Source organism: Syngnathus leptorhynchus, chromosome 11 (assembly GCF_054491065.1).
Source record: "Syngnathus leptorhynchus isolate UIUO chromosome 11, UIUO_Slep, whole genome shotgun sequence".
Classification (NCBI taxonomy): Eukaryota; Metazoa; Chordata; class Actinopteri; order Syngnathiformes; family Syngnathidae; genus Syngnathus; species Syngnathus leptorhynchus.
Window position 1 is genome coordinate 2,295,809 of NC_141205.1, and position 23,516 is coordinate 2,319,324.

Here is a 23,516-nt window from a genome sequence, read left to right on the forward strand (position 1 = left end):
GGCCAATGAATTAGCGGCCTGAGAAAAGACACGGTTCAATGCCCGGCCGGTTACCTTGGCTCTCGCCCCCTCGAATGACAGATGGCTCGCGACTACGTGGCGAGGAGGCCTGTTTGCTTGGTAATCACCCGTTTAATTTAGCTTGTGTTTGAAGACCTACGGCAGCTGTCAGCCCTAGTGACCATGGGGCATAGGCTGAAGAATGAGTGACAGGGAAAAAGGTGCATGATGGAAGAGGAAAAAAGTAGGTAGGTAGATAGGAGCTTGCCTTGAGGCGGCCTTGGATTCGGGGGGCTGCTTTGTGCTTTACTCAGACAGTAAAGGGGACTGTTAAATACTGACCTTGAAAGACCTCCTCTGTAATAACGGCTGTATTTTTTTTCCTATTTGTCTCTGGATTTATTCTCTTTTGAAATGCAAGCAGGCCGGGGGGAAAGCTACCTTTACAAGAAGTTTTTTTTTTTTATCATGTTGTGAGGTCCCGGAAAATGGTCAACAATTTTTTTGGACTTGAACGCTCTTAAAGCCCCGCCCCCCCCGATGTCAAGTTTAAGCATCTTCACATATCCACATTGAAACTTCTGTAAGCGAAAAGGAGAGCATTTTTTTGCCTTTAAATTTGTGTTAATGCTTGACAATTTAGAAGTCAATTAATTGTGAGTGCACATCGGCTGTTAAGCACTTGTGCTCAGAGTAGCTCTGATCCTCACGTGCTGCCTGTTGCACCTCCACAAATGATATCACAGGTCAGACTCATTTAAACGGCGCGGTGCATGCAATCCCACCTTGTTTTTAAAAAGTGTTTATGCCTCGGGTTGACTTCCTCCCTACGTTTTTACTCCTCTTCCTCCTGTGCGACAGCGAGAGAAGGAGAGCGAAGGCACAAGATCGATGCCGAGGCCCTCGCACGCGGTGAGCGGCAGCTGGCCGAATCGCAGCCATCGATCAGGCACAGAGCATTTACTCCGCCAGACTGCTGGGCCTTTGTGGATGGAGATTATTTCCAAATTATTATAGGAGGCAGATGCTTGTCAGAAGATGCTCTCTGTCAAGGTTACACTTCTTCGTCGCTCGCCCTCTGTCACGCTCGGACACCGTCTCGCAATTTGTCTTTTTCCACCCTGTTGTGTAGCATTTTTGATTGCGTTATAGCTCTTTTGCCTTTCCTCTCTGTGGGATGGTTAAAGGTTGTAGATTTCAGGCCAGTATCTGATCATGGCAGCGATGAACTTCTAATTTGCTGATAACCTATAAACAAATTCACATCTTCAGCTAGTCACTCAAAAAAAAAAAAAAAAAAAAATCGCTGGATGAATGTCTCCATATCTTGGTGTCCATTTTGTTACTACCTAAGATAAGAGAACATTAGTATTGGTATCAAAGAAGTATAATTGGAATTGGAGAGAAGTGGAAGTTTTTTTGTGGATATTTAAAGCTCAGATCAACAAATGACAGCTGTTTGGTTACTGTTTGCCGATTTGTATTTGGACAGGTTGTAAAGTGGCTGTGACGCACACTTCATTTCATTTTTTTAATCACATCATCTGTTTATTCATGAAACTGCATTCAAATTTACATCAAACAGCTTTGGGGTTATAACGTGGAAGATATATGGCTTGAAGTATTGATGATAAATTAATCATCAGTTATGGTTTTGCGACCTTTGTTAGCCAATCTTCAAATTTGAGTTATAGTACATATTTGTACACATCTAGGCTATGTATTTAAAAAGATCAAATGAAAATCCAGCAGTGACTAAGCTTGCCTCATTATGAAAATTTCTTCCACCACTTTGCAAACTAGTTTATTGTTGGCCAGCCGTAAATTCAAAACTTCATACCGTATGTTCAATACCATCATAGTCCTCGTATAGTCTGTCAATGGCAAATTCACTTTTTGATTTAACATCACGGCCTTGTGTGCCCTGGGCTCTCACTCTCGTTAGCAGTATTACAATTGTACAGTCAGCATAAATCCTCCAATAGTAAGATACAGTATATCCCTGCCCATGGTGTTAAACACGCACTTTATTCCAACTCTGCCTTGAAATAGTGCTCAGCGCCAGTCCACTTTTTTTTTTTAATCAAGTTCATCCCAGAACACGATGTTTTAGTGCCTATCTCCATCTCTGTACTTGAGCGGGACAAGCCGTGCCGGAAGCGCGTGTCCAAATATAAAGACATCAAATGTAAAAAGCGGCCTACAAAAGTAATGAAATTTTATTAAACCAGTTGTCAGAACATTTTAAAGCCAAAGCCTTTTGGTCAGATTGATAATGTCTCTGCACTGGTAGCAAATCTGATAGCAACATTCCAATCAAACCAAGACCCACGTATCCAACCTTTATTCAGTTCTGAATACGGCTTATTCTCACTCGGATGATGATTGAGGCAAAGTTTATAGCATGCATTGTTGAGAAAGCGAGAATAAATAATAAATAGTAGATGTAACAGAGGAATGGAGGCCAGATGAAGCCCCAATGGGGGGTTGGAGGGTTGATAAGACGAAAGGCAAGTGAGAGGGATTAATTATTTGCCCAGGAGAGGAGACGATAACAATCGGATGTTAAAAAAAAAAATCCCACAACTAATCCTGTCATTTTGCGAACTGGAGTAATGAAAATAAGAATATCTGGTGAAGAAATGGAAACTGAGCTGAGCCGCATGCCTAAATAACACGACAGCGTTTATTCAACAAAATTGAACTGAACAAAATTGTTCTCCACATTTTTTCTTTTTCGCGGCTTAGTTTATATCTCATGCAATAATTTTTCTTTGCTAGCTAAGCCAATCAACGTGATTGATACGGACACCACTTTGTCGACTGCAATTGGTGGCCCATTCATTCAAATCATATTTTAAAAAAAACAATGATCTAGCAGTCACTTTGCTTGCATGCTATAACGGGAAAAATCCATCCACCATCCAATGCAGTGCATTTTATTGACAAAAAAAAAAAAAAAAAGCATAAACATTCATGTTCATACTTATTGTCAGTCCGGCGTCCTCAATGAACGGAAAATGGATGTTTTGGGAAAGTGGGAGGACACCACTGTCTTGTCTGTGAGGCACACGTGTCAAGCACTGCCCTCAAGTAGACATAAGGGAGGAAAAACACGTAGACACGGATGTCTCTCAAAGCAATTACAGCAGATTGAAAGCAAATTAAATTTCAAGCCCAGAGCAAGACCAACAACTGAACGCCTGTGACAGATATGACAGGGGTGGCTGTGGTTGGAGGTGGAGTGGTGGAGGGGTCACAGAGCTACTTAGGTAGAAGAGCAGATAGACAGAAGCAGGCCAAGCTGCAAAGTATATGGAGAGGTAGGCAGGATTTAAAGGGGGCCATAAACACGGCACCCCGGCAATAAACAGCACACTCTGTCCTGTGGAATGACAGCAATAATGTGCCATATGTCTTCAGACTGCGTGCCTCCCTTCCGGGCAGTGTCTGCCGTACATTTATTTCAGTCCAAAATAAAATCGGTGCCAGCTTTGACAAAGTCGTGCTAAATGTTTTCTTCCCTTTATCATTATACTCTGACATCCGTGACAAAAGAGTCAACCTGGCACGACTATAATTTGGATGGTGAAAACACACAAATTGTGTTTTCTGCAGAGGAATGATATTTTTTTGATGGCGATTGTGTGTACGTGTATTAAACAGTGTTTTTGTGACTTCCTTGTCCAGGATTTTTGGCCCCTGTCATTGTTTTATTCATGTCAAATAATCTGCATAATCAGAGCTTTTATGACACAAATAGCAGATAATTGAACTACGGGGCCGATAAATAAAGGACGCACGTCAGCTTTCATCTCGTTGGTGCTGCAGTGTGTCTGTGTGTGTGTGTTTATGTGCGTATCGCTGTCACCTCTGATCAAGGAGACATATGCCCTGCATCTTGATACCGCTTTGACTCCACCCCCACCCATCGCAAAATGAGCAGGTCGCTCAAGCAACCTGTTACCAGGCTAAAGGAGCTTCTCGCGATGTGATTCATTTGCACCTCTTGCAAACTCAACGCCGCCGCTATGCAATTTCCTCCTTGTGGGTCAACTCCAAGGTCAAAGCCTAACAGCGATGCCGAAGAGACACCTACATCATGAACAGTATTGTTATTTTTAGGAATAGAGCGCCCTTGAGCGCTCTGGCTCTCACTCGCTCACTCTCTGGTTGATGCTAATAACTTAGAGGGGAGAGAGCGGGCGCCATGTATATGATGATCTGTCAAATACTGACAGCAAACTCGACTAAACGCTCCCTCAAATCACCAAACGTCTTACCTTCACCTTCGGCCCCCTACCGAAGCGTGCGCAGAAGTACCTTCAGCTGCTCTTATATTGTTCTCAGATTTTTATCTCGCTCAAGGAGTTGTTTATCTGTGTTGGGTCTGTGGTTAGCACATCAGCCTAGTCAGCAGACGCTCGTCATTTCATAGTGAATAACTATACCAGGGGTTGTCAACCTGTGGTGCGTGGCCCTCTAGTGGTCCGTGGCAGCATTGTAGGTGGTCCGCAAAACTGGAAATAATTGTAATACTTTTAAAAATAAGATGGATTTATAGAGTATATTTAAATTGGAAAAAAAAAGTTCTGTTCTTTCAAGCAGATATTTAAAAATGGAATTGAGAATTTGTGCTAAATTGGCCTTAAATTGCCACTTATGTCATTTCAAATATTGGGCGTTCTTGTTCATTAAATAGTGCAGGTGTACTTTAATGTGCACTTTATATTAATCGTCATTACAGAACTCACTGAAGTAGACTGTACTTGAAGGCACTAATGATCATTATTTTCTAAACCTTTTGTGCAAGATCTTGCCGTCTGCAGAGAGACTATATTGTTTGCAAGTAATTACAGCTGCCTGTTTGGTGGAGTTGAAGCCAGAGCACAATGCTGGCAATCTCCTATAGCAATATGGACTTTTGTGGGCAAGTGTAGAGTGAAGAAAAGCCTGGTGCCGGATTTTTGTTCTGTTGAAAAGACAGTAAATTCTCCCCGTCTGTGGGTTGATGGCGCTTTTTGCATCATCCTGATCCTGTCTCCGTGGAAACAGCTGAGCATGATTGTGGGACCCTTTTTTTGGGGACCGTGAGAAGAGTGCTAACATTTCCGTCATGGAAGAGAAAGATTACGTGACAAAACAAAGGCAGGGGATTATCTCGGCACATGCTACAATGGCGCCGCATTCGCCACTGCCCCCCCACTATTGGGCCTGCCACATGCGGGCTTTGGAGTTCAGAACAAAGCCGGGGTCTCCCACCCATCCAACACACAGCGTTGGCTAATACGACGACAATACCCTGCTGCCTCTCTAGCGATCAGGGACCTGGAATTAAGCATCATTATTGCTCCTCATTACGGACTTCAACACTATTGGATTCCTCAAAAGAGGACAGCCCATATTTGACTGTGACCCACAGAGGTGGCAAAAATGTGTTCAGTAAAATAAATGTAGAGCAACAGTAGAGCAAGAAAATATTTGTATTCTCAGTATTGACCTGAATGTAAAATTAAGTTGTGGCCGTCATGGCCCTGATAAAAATGATGCTAAAACTTGCCCGAAATTTGACTTTTGCATTATTTCAAGTCAATTGAAAATGTTTTTGAAGTTGCCTCGGCTGTTGCTGGATTATTGCGGGGAAAGTTTCAGGTCAGTTAAGTGAAACTGATGGAAAGAAATGGCATAAGATGGCAGGATAAAAGAGTCCAGCCAGGGGGGAGCGATACAGACGACAGACGGGGAAGAAACGAAAGGTATAGATGCAGTAAGTGGCAGAGGGAGGGTGAGGGTGCGAAGCGAAAGCCAGTTTGTCTGTGAGGGTTTTAAAATTCTGGAGTGGAAAGTCCCTCCATCTGTTATTGAGGAACGGTTCTGACTCAGTGATTTCTATGATTGGCCTTAATCCCAGCCGAGTGGAGGAGACAGAATGAAGAGCTTAGAGCGGACCGCTCTCACTCCGATAGTCTCCACCGGCTGACGGGACTCAGTCTGCTGCCCCCTAATGGACCGACTGCACCACGCGCTGAGCCGGCCGACCCCTCGGGCCGTGTCACCGCGCTGCCATTTCAATACAATACGCATTAGCGCATATTGATGCCTGCTATGATTATGTCTTACGAGAGTAATGCTGTCCTAAAATGTATCATGTCTGCTGCACTCTCTGTGCAGACCTGACACTGCAGATTATTCCATGTACATTAACGCATAAAGTAAACTGGCAGCTTCTCGCTATGGTACCAGAGGAACGTCCCTGCTTGATGTACAAGTGGTTAAACTATGATGACTTAAATATGTTACACGGGTGTCTTTGATTTTAAACGGTGAGTGTAGCAGACCTTCTTGACATTTAACACAAAATGGCTCATTCAGTTTGACCTCATCAAAAAAGAACATTTGCAGTATCCATGATTAGAGCCTGATTGATATGGATTATTTTGGACGGAAAAATCTAAATTTCTTATTATGTGGTCCCGCAACTCTTAAAATAATGAATGTATGAATTTTGGATCAAACTTGCTCCCTGATGAAGGATTTTACAAAAATTACATTTTATACAAGATATATTATAGTATTCATTGCACACTGTCCTTTCTCTCTTTCTCAGGGTGTGATGATGCATATGCATATATTGTTTATACAAAACAAGGCACAATATGAATTGCTTTCCCCTTAAGGTACTAAAAAGTAATGGTGTTTATCTTTAGGAACAATACCATCTTGAAAAAGAAAGACGCCCAAATAAAAAAAAAGAAAAGCTTTTTGTAGTTATAGTGCCATTTGAGAGATAGAAATAATAAAATGTAGCATTACTAACGATGACCCATACAAAGCCCACTTATGTGGAACGCTGCCATAAAGCAAGATGAAAAAAGTGCCATTAAGGTTTGACAATGTGTCATTTCAAGTACATCTCGCTGTGATAAATTGAAGCACGGAAAGATATGTAACATTAACGAAATAAAAACCACAATGTACCTCAAACTTCTTCTCACGTTCAAAAATATGCTGATGAAGTTCAGTGAAGAGAATTGGCAATTGTTATGAATCCTTAAGAAGGTACCATAGATGATCCAGGATGACTAGGCTGACACATTTAACACACAATATGGTGCTCCACAAATTTAACTGGGCCAATGTGATAGTCCCATTTATTAAGATGAAGTGCAGCAGAAAGTTGCCTTGGGGGAAGCGGTCCCTTCTCAGGACCCGGTTGATGCCCAATTCTCATAGCAACGCCTTCGGGGAAGTGGCCCGCTTCAGATATTGGGTGCAGAAACGATGTCAGATTCATTTATGGTCAAAAACAGGCCGACATGTTTTCAAAAAAAGGCTTTGAGATTTGATATTGTAACATTTGTAGCATTATCGTGAACCTGTGGACTTCTCTCAGAAAGTGACTTTTTGGGAACCAAATGAAGGTTGCACCTACCGGAAATGATCATTTTAAGCTCGTGGCAAGTCTCTTACTGTCCTCGTGTTTTGCAGATGTATAAATACAAATTGTGTACTGCAAGGACAAGATGTTCTCGACGGTACCCAGATTCACCACTTTGATTGGAACGGACCATTTCAGCCAATCAGTGAAAGGTTTAGCAACGCCCTTCCCTCAATATTCTCGGTTTTGTCCACCCCGATCCGGCAACAACCCCAGCGGGGTCATTTGGAAGTGGTTGCATTCAAGACCGCAATCACGTACAAGATCGTCTTGTGTTCTCTCAAGTGTCCTTCTGGCTCAAACACACAGGGTGTGCAAGAGCGTGTGTCTGGATAACACAGGCACTGTGGAGTGAGTGCCCTTTATAAGCTAATGCTTCAATGGAAGGGCCTCAACGGGCCGCTGCAATCATGCAGGTGGTCCGGTGTCAAGTTGACGCTTAGCGCAGCACGACGCCACCTGTCCCCGGTGTGCTGTCATTCGCCAGGAAAGACTTGAGCTGGACCCGAGCAAACAGAACCTTCATGAATATTAAAGATGAGCCTCACCTTGATTTTTTTGTTTGCTGTCTTCTCACTCTGTGATTTCACAGCGAGGCAACTCAACCTTTCAGCGGTGTGATTTTTATGACAGCAACAAGCATCTTTAGATTTTTTTTGCAAGTCAAGTGTGACAAAATGGATTTATTGGCTGTTAAGAACTTTGTTCTGTCAATCAGTGATGGTTTTTATTATTGAGGTTATGTTTTATTGTCACAATGTCATTTTTTGGCAAGGGAGACAAATTGGATTTCGCTCCAAACAAGAAGAGGGTCCCATTCGTTCGAGTTTAAATGGCTCGTTGCCTCAACGGGCTGCGGTAAATATTAAGACGAGAAATAAACAGTTTCGGGTGGTCCTCCCAGTTACCGCCATACTTGGGCCTGAATTTGCTAAAGGATTGCAGCAACCTTTGTCCAAACATAGCACCTGAACTCACCTCATCATAGCAACAAGATGCCATGATATCAAACCAGCGCACTACTTTTATCTAAATGAAGCTTCTCAATACACTCCAACACAGTTTCCCGGCACCAAGATCAGAAGATGGACAAATGGTTGTGTGTGTGATGGTTTGATTTTTCTGGCACTGTAAATGTTGGGAAATAACTAATGAAATCTGTCAAAAGTCAAATGAAGAAGCAAGGCCACTCCATCATCACAATTGTCTTCTAGTTGGTGGCTACCTTGCTAGCATTGTGTTGGCGTGCCTATTTTTCATGCAAATTTTGCTCCATTTCTGAATAAAATTAATTTCAGTCCCCGACCATCAATCAAGAAAACGTGTGCGACTGTGTGTTTTAGCTCACATAGGATGTGCATAGACCTTGCGGACGGACATTACCATCCATTACCATCGTGTTTATATTTCTTGACCTTGCCAGAAGGCTTGGTGACAAATAGGGCCGTCACGCGTCCTAGATGGACGACGACGGTATAACAATCAGGCACTTGTGGGGTCAGCTCTCTTGGTGGTTTCTATTGGTGGGTGCGCTTCTAAGCTGCTTTGGTTCCAGCCACCGGTACAACTCACACAACTGCTTCCCGCAACTCTCACTCTGATTCATTGGCTGTATGTCTTGCTCATCCGTCTGAGTCGACGGCGAAGACGCATGGCTGTTTGGGAGATGGCATTAAAATGCCGGGGATAAGATGAGGTCCAAGAGGAATGATAGCCGATTGGTGGGGGGCGGTGTATATTTTCGGAGATAGACGGCGTGCCGATAAGAGATTCTTGCTGCTGAAAAAAGAAAGGACAAATCAAAAAAGATGAAAGGGAAGCTAGATGATAGATCCTGATGGGTTGGGAAAAGAATGTCGTGAATCCATTGTCATTATTTCAAGATTACCTCAAGTGGCTTTTCCACTTGAAGGATTTTATATGAGATTACTAACGGCATGCTAATTTGAAGAATTTCTGGTATTTTCCCTTTTTTTGAACAATGTCATGTTTCACCGTGGTTACCTCATTAACATCAGTGAGCCTCTTTTACAGGCACACGCACACACTCAGTGTTTTTGCTTATAGGCTCCCGGGTTAATAATTTCAATCCACTAATTGGATCCTCATTTTGTTGATTCACTCGACTATGTTCCCATTAGGAGAAGAATGCTGCCTTTAGTTAAAGGCTCGCTCAGGTGATTTTGAAAGACAAATGGAGTAGCATTTGGAATAAGAGGTTCTTTTAATTTTGTCGGGGTTTTTTTGTTTTGTTTTTTAACACAGACATTTTGAGCACTTATATAGCCCAAGATCTTGTAAGTTCTTTGTCACAGCTTTCAATACGCTTTCTAAAATTCTGAATTCACTCGACTGGATTTGTGTTTCTTTCCAGAAACTGGCCAACGAGGCAGAGCAGCTTCAGAAGGATCACGAGTGGCAAGACGGAGTGACGGTAAAGTAGGACACGACCTCTCTTTTGCCTTCCTCGGATGACCTTCCCTTCCCTTCTCTTCCCGTTTCCTTTTTGAGCAACTGGTGCATCTTCCTGACCTTCACCTCACCTACTTTTCTCCTGTAAACGTACGGCCGGGTACACACATACAAATTTGTAATCTCAGCCCGCTTATGAAACGTGAGAAAGCTAACATAAATATAGCGAGGCAACATAGTGACACGGGGCATTTAGACTGTTAGAAAATATAACAAATATGAAATAGTGGGGAAAAAAATAGATGAAGATAGGCCTACTGTGAGCTTATCTGGTAACTTCATAGCTGTCTCTAACTCTTCTGTACTGACTTTGATGGTAAGGGAGGAAACTGCTGACGTTGGATCCGATTATTTGATTATTTTTATTTTAGCGTTGTAAGGATTTCTGATCTTAAGAATTAAAAAGATTTACAATTAGAATCTGGTTTAGATTTAGATCAACGGTATGTGTGTACCCTGCTTAATGTGATCAGCATCACAGAGACGACAACAAAAACAAAAATAACAGGACTCCAATCCACTTGTACACACACACGCACAATACTTGCCTACGAGGAGGGGTTGTCATTTGCTTTGCTTCTCGTATTATTTAAAAGCCTCCCCTTGTCCAACGTAAACATAGCACGCTCTCGCTGACCTTTAAAACAGCGCTCTATTCTAGAAATTTAAAACAACAACGAACAAAACCACAATATTGCAGAGGCTTGTGTGTGTTTGTCTGGAACTGTTTGTGATCCTCACATGCACCACTGACTCTCAAATGTGTAAACACTCAAATGCCCCCCACAAACATGCACGCACGCACACACACACACGCAAGTACGTATGTAGCAGATCCACATTCCCTCCTGTCATATCCTCTGTCTCCAGGGAAACGAGTTCGCTGTCATGCTACACTTCCTGCAAATGGATTTATAAACCCCCCTGCGCCTCCAGGGGGATGTTTGAGAAAAGGCTTTAACTGATTTCAAACGAATAATAATGAGCGTCACTTCCTTGCAAAGTCCTTTTTGTATTTTATTATTTTTTTAATTTATTGAATATAAATTCACGCTGGCTTACACTTTGATGCCGCTGCGTTCAAGTGACTGCGCTGGGCTTTGACCCTCCCGCGCAGCTAGTGGGGAGATTTGATGCCTGTCTGGCGCTCAAACTGTCCAGTTCACATCGCTGAATCCAATATGGCATCAATACCTCTTGGTTGCTGCTACAAACCCATCTCTCCATTATCGTGGGCGCCTTCCTTCTTTCTCTTCCAATTTTAGACCACGTCTGCATGAATTCATTTTCGGCCATCTGGCCATGACAGCGTTTGTCAACTTTTTATTGAACTTGAAAATAAAATGTAACACCTAAAAAAAACAGCTCAAAAAGTACAACCTTAATGAACTACATTAAAATAGCGTAGTCTAGTAGGCCTATGTGTTCATCAAAAGTGAGGCAGAAAAAGTAGATTTAATACTGTTTAAACATGATCACTGTAGGGGGAAAAAAACTCTCCCTCATTAGCGCAACTGTAACTTGCAACTATGTTGTACATAAAAGTTAAATACTATTGATTTTTTTTTAAATGAAACCACTGTAATGCACACTTTGGACATCAACATTTCAGTATCTCTTTGTGAATTACAAAAAGGAGCCAATGCTTCAACGTTATGTTATTTTTTTGCAATTGCAATTTGTTGTTCATATAAGGTTGAAATGTTTATCTTAAATGTTGGCTTAAGATGATGAAATGTGTTGGGGAAGGCTAAAACTCTGTAGTGCAGATTTTCACCAATTGCCCTACAATCATCGCCTGGTGTGTCTGGCGACCAGCCTCATCCCCCGTCCTCCCACCCAGCACACTAATTTACCTTTTTTACCTTATCAGCACGTGACTCTAATCAGCCATGAAAACAGTGGGACTATATCATATTGTTGCAAATAGCGCAGAGGAAACCTAATAGCACCCCTCTATTAATAATGTATTGGAGCTGATTTCATTTGCCTTTATAATTAGGCCAGGTAATGAATCCCAGCAGGGGCGACTGCGAAACCATTAAAGAGAAATCTCCGAGAGGCGGAGAACAGGTGGGGAAGCGAAGGGGTGGGTGGACTTGATATGCCTCAACCTCTCCAGAAGATTCTTCTTGTTTGTAGATTTTTTTTTTTTTTTGTGCCTTCCTAATTTCTTTTTGGCTGAACACTCTGCTGACTGACAGTCTAATTAGATTAGAGCTGCATGCTCTTTGGGCACATTAGAAGCGATGCAGCGGTGCATTTTAAACTGGCGGGAGGAGCAGCCTGTCAGAGCCACAGAAAAGGTGTTTATGCATGGCAGACGGGGCATTTAATTGCGAGCGCATGCGTCTGGGGACCGCCGACTGCATAAATATGATTGTCTGTCTGTTGCTGAGTGCATTTTGTTTGATTATTATTATTTCCCCCAAGGACATCATGTTTTTTGCTTTAGCTTTTTTTCAGTCAACGGAATTACGCGCAGGCTATTTCCACAAAAATCGCTGGGGCAATTTGCCTTATCAAAAGCAGTGAACCGGTGGTGCTCCAACCATCCTTACAGGAGAAACGTTTTTAGAAGGAGCCACTCATCATACTAATGGCAACTAAAAATACTGTGATTCATATGTATATATAATTTTCTTTATTTATTGTGTAAGTATTAAGGGCCGAAAAATCTGTTATTTTATGAGTTATATATAATCGTCCTAAAAAAGAAATGCATACCAGTTGGGTCCGAATGTTTAGTTTGTTTCAAAAATTGACAAATGAAGTTAGCATTGTGTTTTGTAATTTTTATGTTTCTTTTTTTTTTTTTTTTCATGTCTGTAATTTATTTTTCCCGTATGATCTCAGCTTTCTCATAATGCCACGGCTTACTGACTTCTACATGTGCGTACAACCCCGTGGTATCATAAGAAACAATGTCCAACTACAAAATCCATGACATCATCGCACATCATCACATCATAAACGGCACGCCTGTCCCTCACCACATCTGTTATTGCAGCAGCGGCGCCGGGCATCGTGTCGTGAGCATTCTGACTAGTGCACATTCCCGATGTCACAGTGTTGTTCGTAACAAGCGCCGCAATGGTCGTCCGGGGGTTTTAAATCCATTGCAATGAAATGGGCTGTGAAATGGACATTAAAGCGTCGGGATTGCTGATGATTTCTCAAGGTCAGGTGCCCATCCCCTGTGCGACGCGGCGTCGATCCAAAGGGAACACAATCTGTTCATCTTTGCAATTTTCTTAGACGGCGTGTGGCGGCTTCAGAGACAAATATCAAAAGTCTCTTTTTTGTTTATTTGGTAAATGGAAATTTGGCACAGACTGGGGGACATTCGAAAACACCTCGGCATGTCACCGCGGTCTCATTTCTTTTTTTTTCAGTCCATAAAATAATTGTGGGTCCCTCGGTTTTCCGCCGAGCGGCTGGATGCACGCGGACTGCAGACCACTGAGGGCAACATGTTTGTTACACAAGCTTGTTTCTCCTGCTTTAAACTATTTTTAAAGGACAAACACACCCCTGCAACAAAATGGATATCGGTCAACATCAAATAGCATCTGTGTTTTTACAAACATCAAAAAAGCCTCAATTTAAACCATTTATGATATTTTGCACTCGCAATGTCCATATTATTGGCCCGCAGCTGCATTATTGAAGGTTTGTCATGCAGGCACTCGTCTGGTTTCATATTGAGGCCATCGGCCTGTCACCGCTGACGTAAAGTGCAAACACATTGCACGAGATTGGCCGGGAGAAAGGACAGAGATTGCGAAGATCGTGAGGAGACGTGTTATTTCCATCAGATTGTGATGTGGCAGCCGCTGTATGTTTGAAATGCATTAGCGCTAATAGCGCTGCCATTAGAAAGGGAAAGGGAAAAGGAAAAGGCCTGCTTGATGGCTTGACGAAACTGGCGAAAGGGAGTGACAAAGCCAGGCCAATAGGGAGAATGAGAATAGGGAATGAGAGGCACAAAGGCAAAAAAGTGTAAGAGACGGAAACAAAGACGGCGCCGTCTTCCGGGCCATTTAATGCAATCATCACTCGTTAATCAATCAGACCTTTCATCATTGGACGGCACAACTGCTCTTGTTCTTTCTCGCTGTCCTTCATGCCTCTCCTCCGCTGAACCTTTGCTAATCATGGCGGTAAAGGACCAAGAACCGCTGCAAATAATAAGCTTTTGCAAAAAAAAAATAGATGCCCACCTTTGAAAAGTTTATTATGGTCTATATTGATAGTTCAAACACAAAATGTATATCATCCTAAAGCACATTCATAGTTTTTCAAAAACAAGGATCGAATGAAGGATGAACCATAATGCTGATAATAAATAGCAAAGCAGTAACTCAGCTTTTTATCGTTGAAAAGAGGAACATGAAACAACAAATGCACAAATATAGCAAAAGATGAACCACACTAACTACTGAACGTACCGAAAAACAAGTTCACATCCATTTGAGGTTCATTGAATACTTTCAATTATTCATAGGTGTTATTGTAAATATGAATGCAAAATGTCTGCTTTAAATAGACAATTAGTGTGAATGTGAGCAGGAAAGTATCTGTATGTGTCAGCCCTGTGATTAACATGTGGACAGTCAGCGAACCCAAACACCATCAGTATTATCCCAAGCCGTGGGTGGATTTTTCACTTGCCACTGATGTCCAGCTGCGGTATTTGGCACATGCTTTTAAGACTCCGATGTTCCCTTTGGAAATGTGACGTGACCTTAAGTACAAGGGGCTGAGAGTAGAAAGGAGGTGGAGGGCGGTTCACTTGACCTTTCAAAGAGCCTCTGTTTGAGATAATTGGCCCTTCAGAGGGAAAAATTGTGTTGGCCACTCTCATACCAGTTCCTCACAGCGTCCAGCTCCATTAGTAACGCTATACATTAGTCATATATTCAGTGTGGTGAAATCTAAAGAGCAATTTGGCTTAGTTTCATTGTTAATTTCGTTTTGCTAATACCCTGAGTGATGATATTTCTCCTGAAAAATAAGGGTTTTTATCACCAAATGAGCCTATTCATCCATCTGCTAGAGCACTGGTGTCAAACTCAAGGCCCGGGGGCCAGATACGGCCCGCCACATCATTTTATGTGGCCCACAAAGACAAATTGTGCTTCAATTTTTACTTTTAAAAATCTATTTTTGCTAGCAATTTTTATTGCCATTCATATTTGTTTTAATTTTTGAACTGTTTTTATTTGTCTCTGTTTTGAAAACTAGTTATTCATCTAGTTATTTACTAGTTTAGGGCCCAAGTTTGACACCCCTGTTCTTGAGCACTTCTTCTCATTAGTACATAGACAAAACCCACACACTCCACATAGGCCTGAGTGTAGATTCGAACCCAAAACCCTAGAACTGCGAGGCAGGCGTGCTAACCACCAACCCATTGGACTGTCTCAAACAAACATCTGCTGGATCTGTTCAATTATTTTATCCTATTTGACCTCGTGCCCCGAGTTGGTTCCGCAATGTGAAGACGAGACGCAGACATCCTGCAGCAAAAAAGTAGAAGAAAGATGGTGACCAAACATGTTGTGTCAGCAGCACCTCAATCAAGTCTATATAAACAATTCCAAGGAGCCGGTTTGCTCCGAAACCCGCTGTCTATTTCAAACTGTGATAAACATGACTACATTTTGTAATCACAAATACTAAACACTGTCAATTTCCTCTCTGGGCCAGCTCCACTTTTTCCGCCAGCTGTGTTTTAAGTAAGTCATAAACAGTGTTATCAATCATTCCCAAAACACAAAATGGACTTCCATCTGTTTTGTTACTGGAAAGAAAATAATGACAAGGGAGCAAGCTACCTGAGGAAATGACAAGCCGCTAGACGGTTAAGATGTTTTTTTTGTTTTATTCCAAAAGCCTTCTCTGCAGACTTTAGATCCTATTGCTATGGTAATTATACGGAGAGGCCATTTTAATCTCCATTGGTAGTAGCTATTAGTATTTTTTGAAGTGCGACTCTTAAAGTTAGAAACGCATTGGAAAATGTGTGTACCCGGTTGGACTCTGCCATTGACGATTATAGACGTCAAATATCAATTTTAACTGGGCTGGTTGTCAACATCTAGCACATATTGAGTATATAAGCTTGTCATGAATAGAACCAAGAGAAAAATTTAGGTATCAGTGTGAGTTTAGCCAACTGTGATGCAAGTATAGACCCTCCAGCTGCCACCCATGTCTAAATCCGTCGATCGATGGCCCTGCCTCGCAGGAGATGACGATCAATAGGCAAGAGAAATCCAGCAAGCCGTGCCACTGCTTTTCTTGATTTTAACATTTCTAGACGCTCTCTCTCTCACACACATAGTCGACAACCATGAAATGTTATTTGAAAGGCTGAACCTGCGAACCCCCCTCACCCCTCCCTCTCTGGTCACAGCAGGGTAGCAAATAGCCCAATAAGATTTTAGGCCAGAATGTTCTATGTTGGAACAAGTTATCAAATATTAAAATATAATAAAAAGCTTGCACAATGCGGATTTTACCATGTGTTGTCAGTCATAGTAGGACATTTCAGGAAAAAAAATTCTACCTGTCAGATTCCGAATCAGCTCACACAACTGCATCAAAAAGAGAGCTGTGTCATAATTATTAGAAATTGTGCAAGCAGCTATAATGTTGTGACTGGTAGATGTTTACAGGCATTATGAAGTGTTTGGCGGAGGAATAGGTCATTAAGATTTTGCACCGGTTAAGCCGCGTCCTTGGTGCAGATTGTGCACCAGCTGTGCACGCAATGTCGAAAGCAGCCATGTCATTTCTATGTGAGGGACGGCAAGGAATCTGATGGAAGTGATTACGGGGTTGAAAATAACAGGTTTCCTTTTAGCCAAGGTTTGATTTTTGATTGGCCCATTCGGAGTGCAGCCTATACAGAGAGGGAAGGGTACTGACTTTCATACATTCTTTGGTCGAGCGGCAGTAAAATCACTCAAGGGAAACAAAACTAAAATGAAAAATATAATGCACTTTTGTGACTCATGGGAAATGGAAGTTTAAAACATTTTGTTGTATGAATCATATGAAATTGCTTTAACTGTTTGGGCAAGAGCGCCGCCAATGTGTTAGGTCCAGATCTTTTGGGGAAGTAATCACCACACTGTGATTTTTAATAGTCGCTAAGCCAAAAGTTGTTATAAAAGGTTCTTGACAGAAATTTTATTATTTGAAATTGGGCAAAGTTGCAAATTCAACATGGGATCAAATCATTCTTTCTCCCTAATGTAGACAATTGCATTTGGGTTCTAGTGATATCTGAACTATTCAGAACATGCTGTGGTTATCTTTTTTGTCTCCCCCCGAGATCTGTGCCTTATTTAGGGGGGCGTTGGCATGCGGACACCCTGCTTTATAGGCTTTCTGTTTATTTATTTATTATCTGACACCATGTCCATGCAATGCAGCAAGCGATGCTATCTGCGTTAACACCCCGCTCCTCAATCGAGACCTGTCAGCCAACAATGGGATCGTAGCGTTTTTCGGAGTGCAGCGGGACAAAGCCCTTCGTTCCTTATCGTCGTAGCTGTAGACGCATAAACGGATTCCGGTGCTTTTAGCGAGGAGGTGTCGAGCCTGGAAAGAAAGAGAAAACTGAAAAAAATGATTTAATCACGCTTGTTGTCTAGAAAGCGATTTAGATGTTTGTTCTCGGCTTTATTAACTGGAGTGGTCGTTAATGTTTTGATATTTAAAAGAACATATTTGTGAATCGTGAAAAACAATAATAAAAAATTACGTGGATGCAAATAGTTGAGTCTCTAGAGGCCTGGTCACTCAATTTCAATGTGAATTAGATCCGTCATAGTCAGGGTTACATTAAATCACTGTCATGAAACAACTATCCCAACAAAGCCAAAAACTAATCTGAGCAAAGTACAATTCTGATGCGGGTCTCAAAGCTGAGCGACTCTATGCAATTAAAAAAATCTTAAAATTTAGTCAACCACTAAATTGCAAAGTTTTTTATTATTCACAGGGCATTTGTGTGTGTCAATTATTTTTTATTTTTGCCACCATCTCAATCCCTCGCACATAGCGAAGGTCCAATATGTATGAGTGACATGTATGAGACCTAATTAAAATTTCCTAAATGGCATCAGGGAAAGGGAAAAAAAGAACCAAAAGATCATGTGGTAAAGAGCGTTCACATCTTCAACACACAGAATCAGTGAGGGGAAAAAGATTTGGTAAATAAGACCCAATGATATGTCACAGTGGGGTGCTGCAGAACAACATGTTCAGAGGCAAACACACGACTAGAAATGCATTTGTACTTGATTTGTGTAAAATCAGGATGATATTGCCTCAAACTTGACTAATTTGTAATTTAGCAGCGTTTTTTGTGAGTATGTAACTGTGTTTGTTTGTCTTGAACCTGTATGTGCTGGCTAATGAAGTGCACTAAATGAAATCCTTTATTGTGTTTGATGTAATGTCAGCTTCCATTAGCCAACCTGGCGCCAGGGAATGATTGCGAGTCTATTGGGGCCAGGCGAAAGGGTGTCGTCTGGGGGTGTGTGTGCGTCTGCATTTACGTGCGCACGCCCCTAAGCGTTGCCGAGGTGCTGAGGAACGTGTTCTCTAATTATAAAATCATTAGCAGGTGTCCGGAGGAGATATGAATATGACTGTAATCTGTCTGTAGCCGTGATTGAGCGCTTGTCACACTCAAATGTCAAACCTTTCCACGTCGGCCTGTTGAGAAATCGTTCCATGTTGCAAACATGCGGCCGGGACATTGCGATATATACACGTTTTTAAAGGTACGTTTACATGTGAGGAGTTTAAAAAAAAAAGAATTAAACTGCTATAGGCAGCTGGTCTGATGGCCAAAAAAACAAACATTGTAACCCTGCCAAGGAGACAGCCACATTCTGATCATGAGAAAAGAGGGTCGGTTCCCACGGCAACAGTCGGCATCTTACCTGTGTGCTACTTGCTGCTTGCTGCTTTTGCTCAAATCAAAAATTGGTGAGGGGAGATTGGTGTTGAGTGAGGTGGGGGGGGGATTCGGAAAGATGGAGATAAGACCCAGGGAGGAGGACAGATGGAGCAACCAGCGGAAAGAGATAAGTTAGATAACGTTGTATCATAAAGAAAAAGTGATGTAAGGGAAGCGAGGCCGCTATCATCTCCTGGCTCCCTCAGTGTTTGTCTACTATTTGGAGTTTGCGAGTCCACTCAGTATGATGGATTTAATTTATTGATAGTGTGTTGTGTGCCACTGGGAATTTGTAAGGCTTTGTGTGGATTTTAGTTGTGTGCCACTGGGAATTTGTATGGCTTTGTGTGGATTGTGTGTGTCCGTGTGTCTGTGCGTGTGTGTGCGTGTGTAATATGGACTGTACTTTTTCGAAAAAGAGAGTTTAACAGTCAGCCTGTAGAGTCAACGCAAAAAAATGCAGAAAATGGACATCCTGTTGCAATCATCACCGCCTGTGGTCATATGCGAATATTTGCCATATTAGAATAACTAAAGTAAAGTAAAACAACTCAAGTGTTTGCATACAGAGCGCTCTCCCTGTAGCGTTTTATAGCTGGAGTTAATAATGCTTTGTGCGCTTTAATTAACTCATTTTCAGAATATGAGATGACAACATTAATGGGCACCGAGTTCCATTTCAAGTTGTAAGATCATCTGCATTCAAAATTTAGCAGCTTTAAACATCAATATTATAAGTTATCTCCCAGTTGAAAGATGCAACATTTTTTATCTTCAGTTTAATGGGTAAAAAGAACATGCTCGATAGGGTTTTAGTCCAGCGACTTTTGTGTCAAAGTTTGGTTGCGTCATTTAATTAGTGACGTGCACTGTCACAAAGAGGAAATCTGCAGTTACGTACTGTGAACTAGGAATATGCGTAATAACCTGGGGTTTTCAAAATTGATAGGCAAAATAGAAAGCCTTGCACATACAAAGAAATTGGGGTGCAACTTTCAAGAATAAAAATAGACTAAATTACACAGTAAAGTATAGTTATGTTTTCGGCTTTTTTTTCTGGGCTTCTTGGAAGTGCGGCCCCGGTCCAAGCAGGACTGGGCTGTGGATCAATCCTGCTGGCAGACACAACAGCACTGCCACAGCGTCTCTCTTTCTCTTCCAGCGCATGCATCTCTCTTCGCAAAGGCTATTTTTAGCGCCTGGCAGCCGCCAACCCCGCCACCCTCTAGCGCACTTGCCACCCATCTCAATCTCCCCTCCTCCCAATTCATCCTCTTCACATCTCCCCGACCTCGGCCGCCATTCTGACCCGGCGACTGAACCCAATGTACTCCCTGAGTGATCGGCTCTGATCCCCGAAGTGGCGTCCCCTTCCCCTCCTCTTCACAATTTCCTTCCTGATCTCTCCGACAAAGCCGGAAAGGTTCTTTGGAGATGTGTTGCCAGGCCTCATTTTCCTCGTCCGTCATCCACAGGCCACTCCACCCCATGTTTGATGTCGTTGGAGGTTTCCATAACACGGGTTTTTGTCGAGTTAAGTGAGGAACCCGTTTGACGACTGACTCTCAGATTAGCACTAGAGGCGAGCCAAGGCAGCCATATTGCAATGGAGAGGCTACTAAAGAGGAAAGACGGACTTTATATGAAGTCAGCAGGACGACCGGATTTCTCGGCCAGCTCGGTGCCCTTAAAGTCGTCAACTGCTACCCCCACCCCCCCACCCCCCATAAAGTGGACACCATGCCGGCGAACGACCTTCAAGAATCTCGGCGGGACTTCGGGTGCTGATTACTTAATGTATTCGCCAAACGCAAACGGCTGATTCTCGTACCAATTTGAATCCTAAAGAACATAAATGTGAGGCTACAACGATACAGGGTCGCTTTGGTTTACAATATTCCCGACATACGACATTTTGACAAGAACTTCCTGTCACTTACTACAACAAAAGTACAAACTCAGGATACGTTGCTGCTATACCAACAACGCCATTGGAAACCGAGTGTCCCATGTACACAAAATATCATAGCATCCAGAAGATCTCATTGGACGTCCAGGATGTGATGTCATCTTCCAGCCTTACCATGACACGCCTTTCTCTCCATGATTTCACCTCACATGATCCTTTTGATATTCAACCAAGTGTTGCCTTTTTGTTGCATGTTAACATTTGTGCATGACTCAAAACCTTGTCGCACTTCAAGCAAACCAATGTTTCCTTGAGGTCAGTAAACCTAATGCTAACGCTAATAAATGCATCCAACAAAAATCAATGCAGCTTTGACCTCGCCTATCTTTCATAGGTTGTCATTCACCATCAAATCTCTGTGTCACATGACATGTTTGTACAGTGTCCCTATCACTGTTCTAACATTCATGGCATTAACTTGCCAAACACATTGCATCCATTTTCGGGGCCGTCCTAAGCAGCGACCTCTCTGTCATTGCACATCACACTACTGCTGTGTTCTGTGATGCCGATTATATTCTCGCATGTATATGATGGAATATAACCCTGACCGTTTCTCTCTCTCTCCTTGCTTACCCACTTCCAGGACTCGGGGCGGATATAGACACCTCTATATCTCCTCTCATCAGCTTGTCTTTTCACTCTTTCTTTTCTGCACAGGAGAATGCCATTTCATACTACGATTCCAAAGCGGATTCAGACTATGTGAGTACAGAACGAACTGCTTTACCCCCCTCCCCTCTTACCCAACGTCCTTCCTGCCTGCCTGCCTGCCTGCCCAGTCCTACCAACCAACCAACCAACCAACCAACCAACCAACCAACCAACCAACCAACCAAAGTCCCGCCCCCTTACCCTGCGTCTTGCCGTCAGTGACGCTGCTTTGTGGTGAGCCAGCGTAGCAGAACGACGGCCCGCCCTACGTGGATGCATGTGACTCGGGCTGTTTTCCCCAAGGTCTGATTTAAAAAATTTGCGAGTGGGTGCTAGTTGATGGTAACCCTACAAACAATCCGGGGTCTGCTTAAGACTGTTGGTATTTAAATTGTCATATGGTAGGGAAAAGTTAAATTGGTTTTGGTTCAGTCCTGTTCCACTGCAGCAAATTCCACACAGGTTAACTACCATGTGTTTGTTTTAGGAATGGCTGACACAGCTGTTTTTGTTTGTTTACCTAAATGTCGCAGGCTAAAGTTTGACAAATCCCAAAGATGTTTAGACGGAACTGAGCAGAAGGGGATGAAGGGGGAGGTGAAGAGTAATAAATCACGCTGCAAAATTCTCTTTGCACCCGCCACCACTTTGATTAATGACACGACACTTTAGGGCCTGTCAGCACATCTAATTGGAGAGAATCAGTCATCATTAATGCGGCATATACTCTGTGCGAGACATCCGTGACCCTTACTTTACTGACCCCGCCTTCGTCCAAAGCTAGAGGGGATGAAGTCATGCAGAGGTTGTGAAAACTGTAGTAGCCCACCCAGTTCGCCAATTAAGGCTTCACCGGTGGGGTGAAATTCATGTGACTGTCAAGTAAGTATCTCTGTGGCCTGTCCTGTGCCTTTTTACCCTTCCTGTTGCTCCTTTGATCACTTTAGTCCTTATCATGTGAATTATTTCACAGCATTTTTTGAATGATGAAGAAGCATGTGATGTCCGTATGTAATTATCAGATCATCGGCAAAGTCTGCAGAAGCTGGAAAACCATCCTGATCTTTTGAATCACGTGTTGCAGCAGGAAGACATATAAAACATTTGGCATGCAATGACCCATTGAGAGAGAAAAGTGCCTTAGCAGTAGCTTTTTTTTTTTTAGTATATGTCTGTAAAAATCACAACACACCTCAGGATAATCTTTTTAAGGCATTGATTATCAGCTCTTTACTGACATTGTCCAGAATGCTTCCATTTGACCCGGTTATCAGGATGTGTTGACCCAATTTATTGTCACCACACACACTGCACAAACAGTGACACACACTTAAGCTAAACACCAGTTAAGGCAATAAGGGAAGAATCTTCCAAATATCATCACTGGACTCTTCAGCCATTTATGGAAGGGATAAAAAAAATAAAAAAAAATAATTGGGTTATGATTTGCACAAAACAGGTGGTGGGCGATTGAAGAAAATGAACCAATCAGTCTTTGCTGTCTGCATTTATTCACTTGCTAATTAGATGCTGCCTTCGTTAATTATGATTGGGGCTCTTCTAACGAAAGAATGAAGGGAGGAGGTAGGGGACCTTTTCTTCTTGCCTGACATTGACAGAATTTATGTCAAGCTGCGTAATCAACTAACATCATGGTGCTGATATTAACCAATTCCCATGACTCACCCACTGAGATCGCATTTCATTTATGATGGACAGAAATTAACTTTTCACTTTTTGATGTTATTGTGCAATCGATGAATACATGGTTGTAGTTTGATCAATACTGTTCTCATTCTCTGTTTAGCAGACGTTTAAGTTCTATGGAAAACTCATACAACACAGGACATTCTGCTGTTTTATTTATTTTATTTTATTTTATTTTCCTGGTGTGGCCATCAAAGGCAAGTTACAGAAGTTTCTCTGGCTTGTGGTTGTTGGTCTTTCATGGCCACTTTGAGACATTTCTTCGGGTGACTTTATTTGCGAACGTCCCTCCG

General features: G+C 42.3%; 1 protein-coding gene across 1 annotated transcript in view; it reads left to right on the forward strand.

Annotated features, from left to right (window-relative positions):
• cacna2d2a (calcium channel, voltage-dependent, alpha 2/delta subunit 2a) overlaps positions 1–23,516 on the forward strand; it is a 94,603-nt gene that overhangs the window by 35,511 nt on the left and 35,576 nt on the right. Inside the window, exons 4-5 of the mRNA XM_085923972.1 lie at positions 9,813–9,872; positions 21,523–21,567. Coding sequence (XP_085780098.1) covers positions 9,813–9,872; positions 21,523–21,567 — 105 coding nt within the window. The remainder of the gene's footprint in view (positions 1–9,812; positions 9,873–21,522; positions 21,568–23,516) is intronic.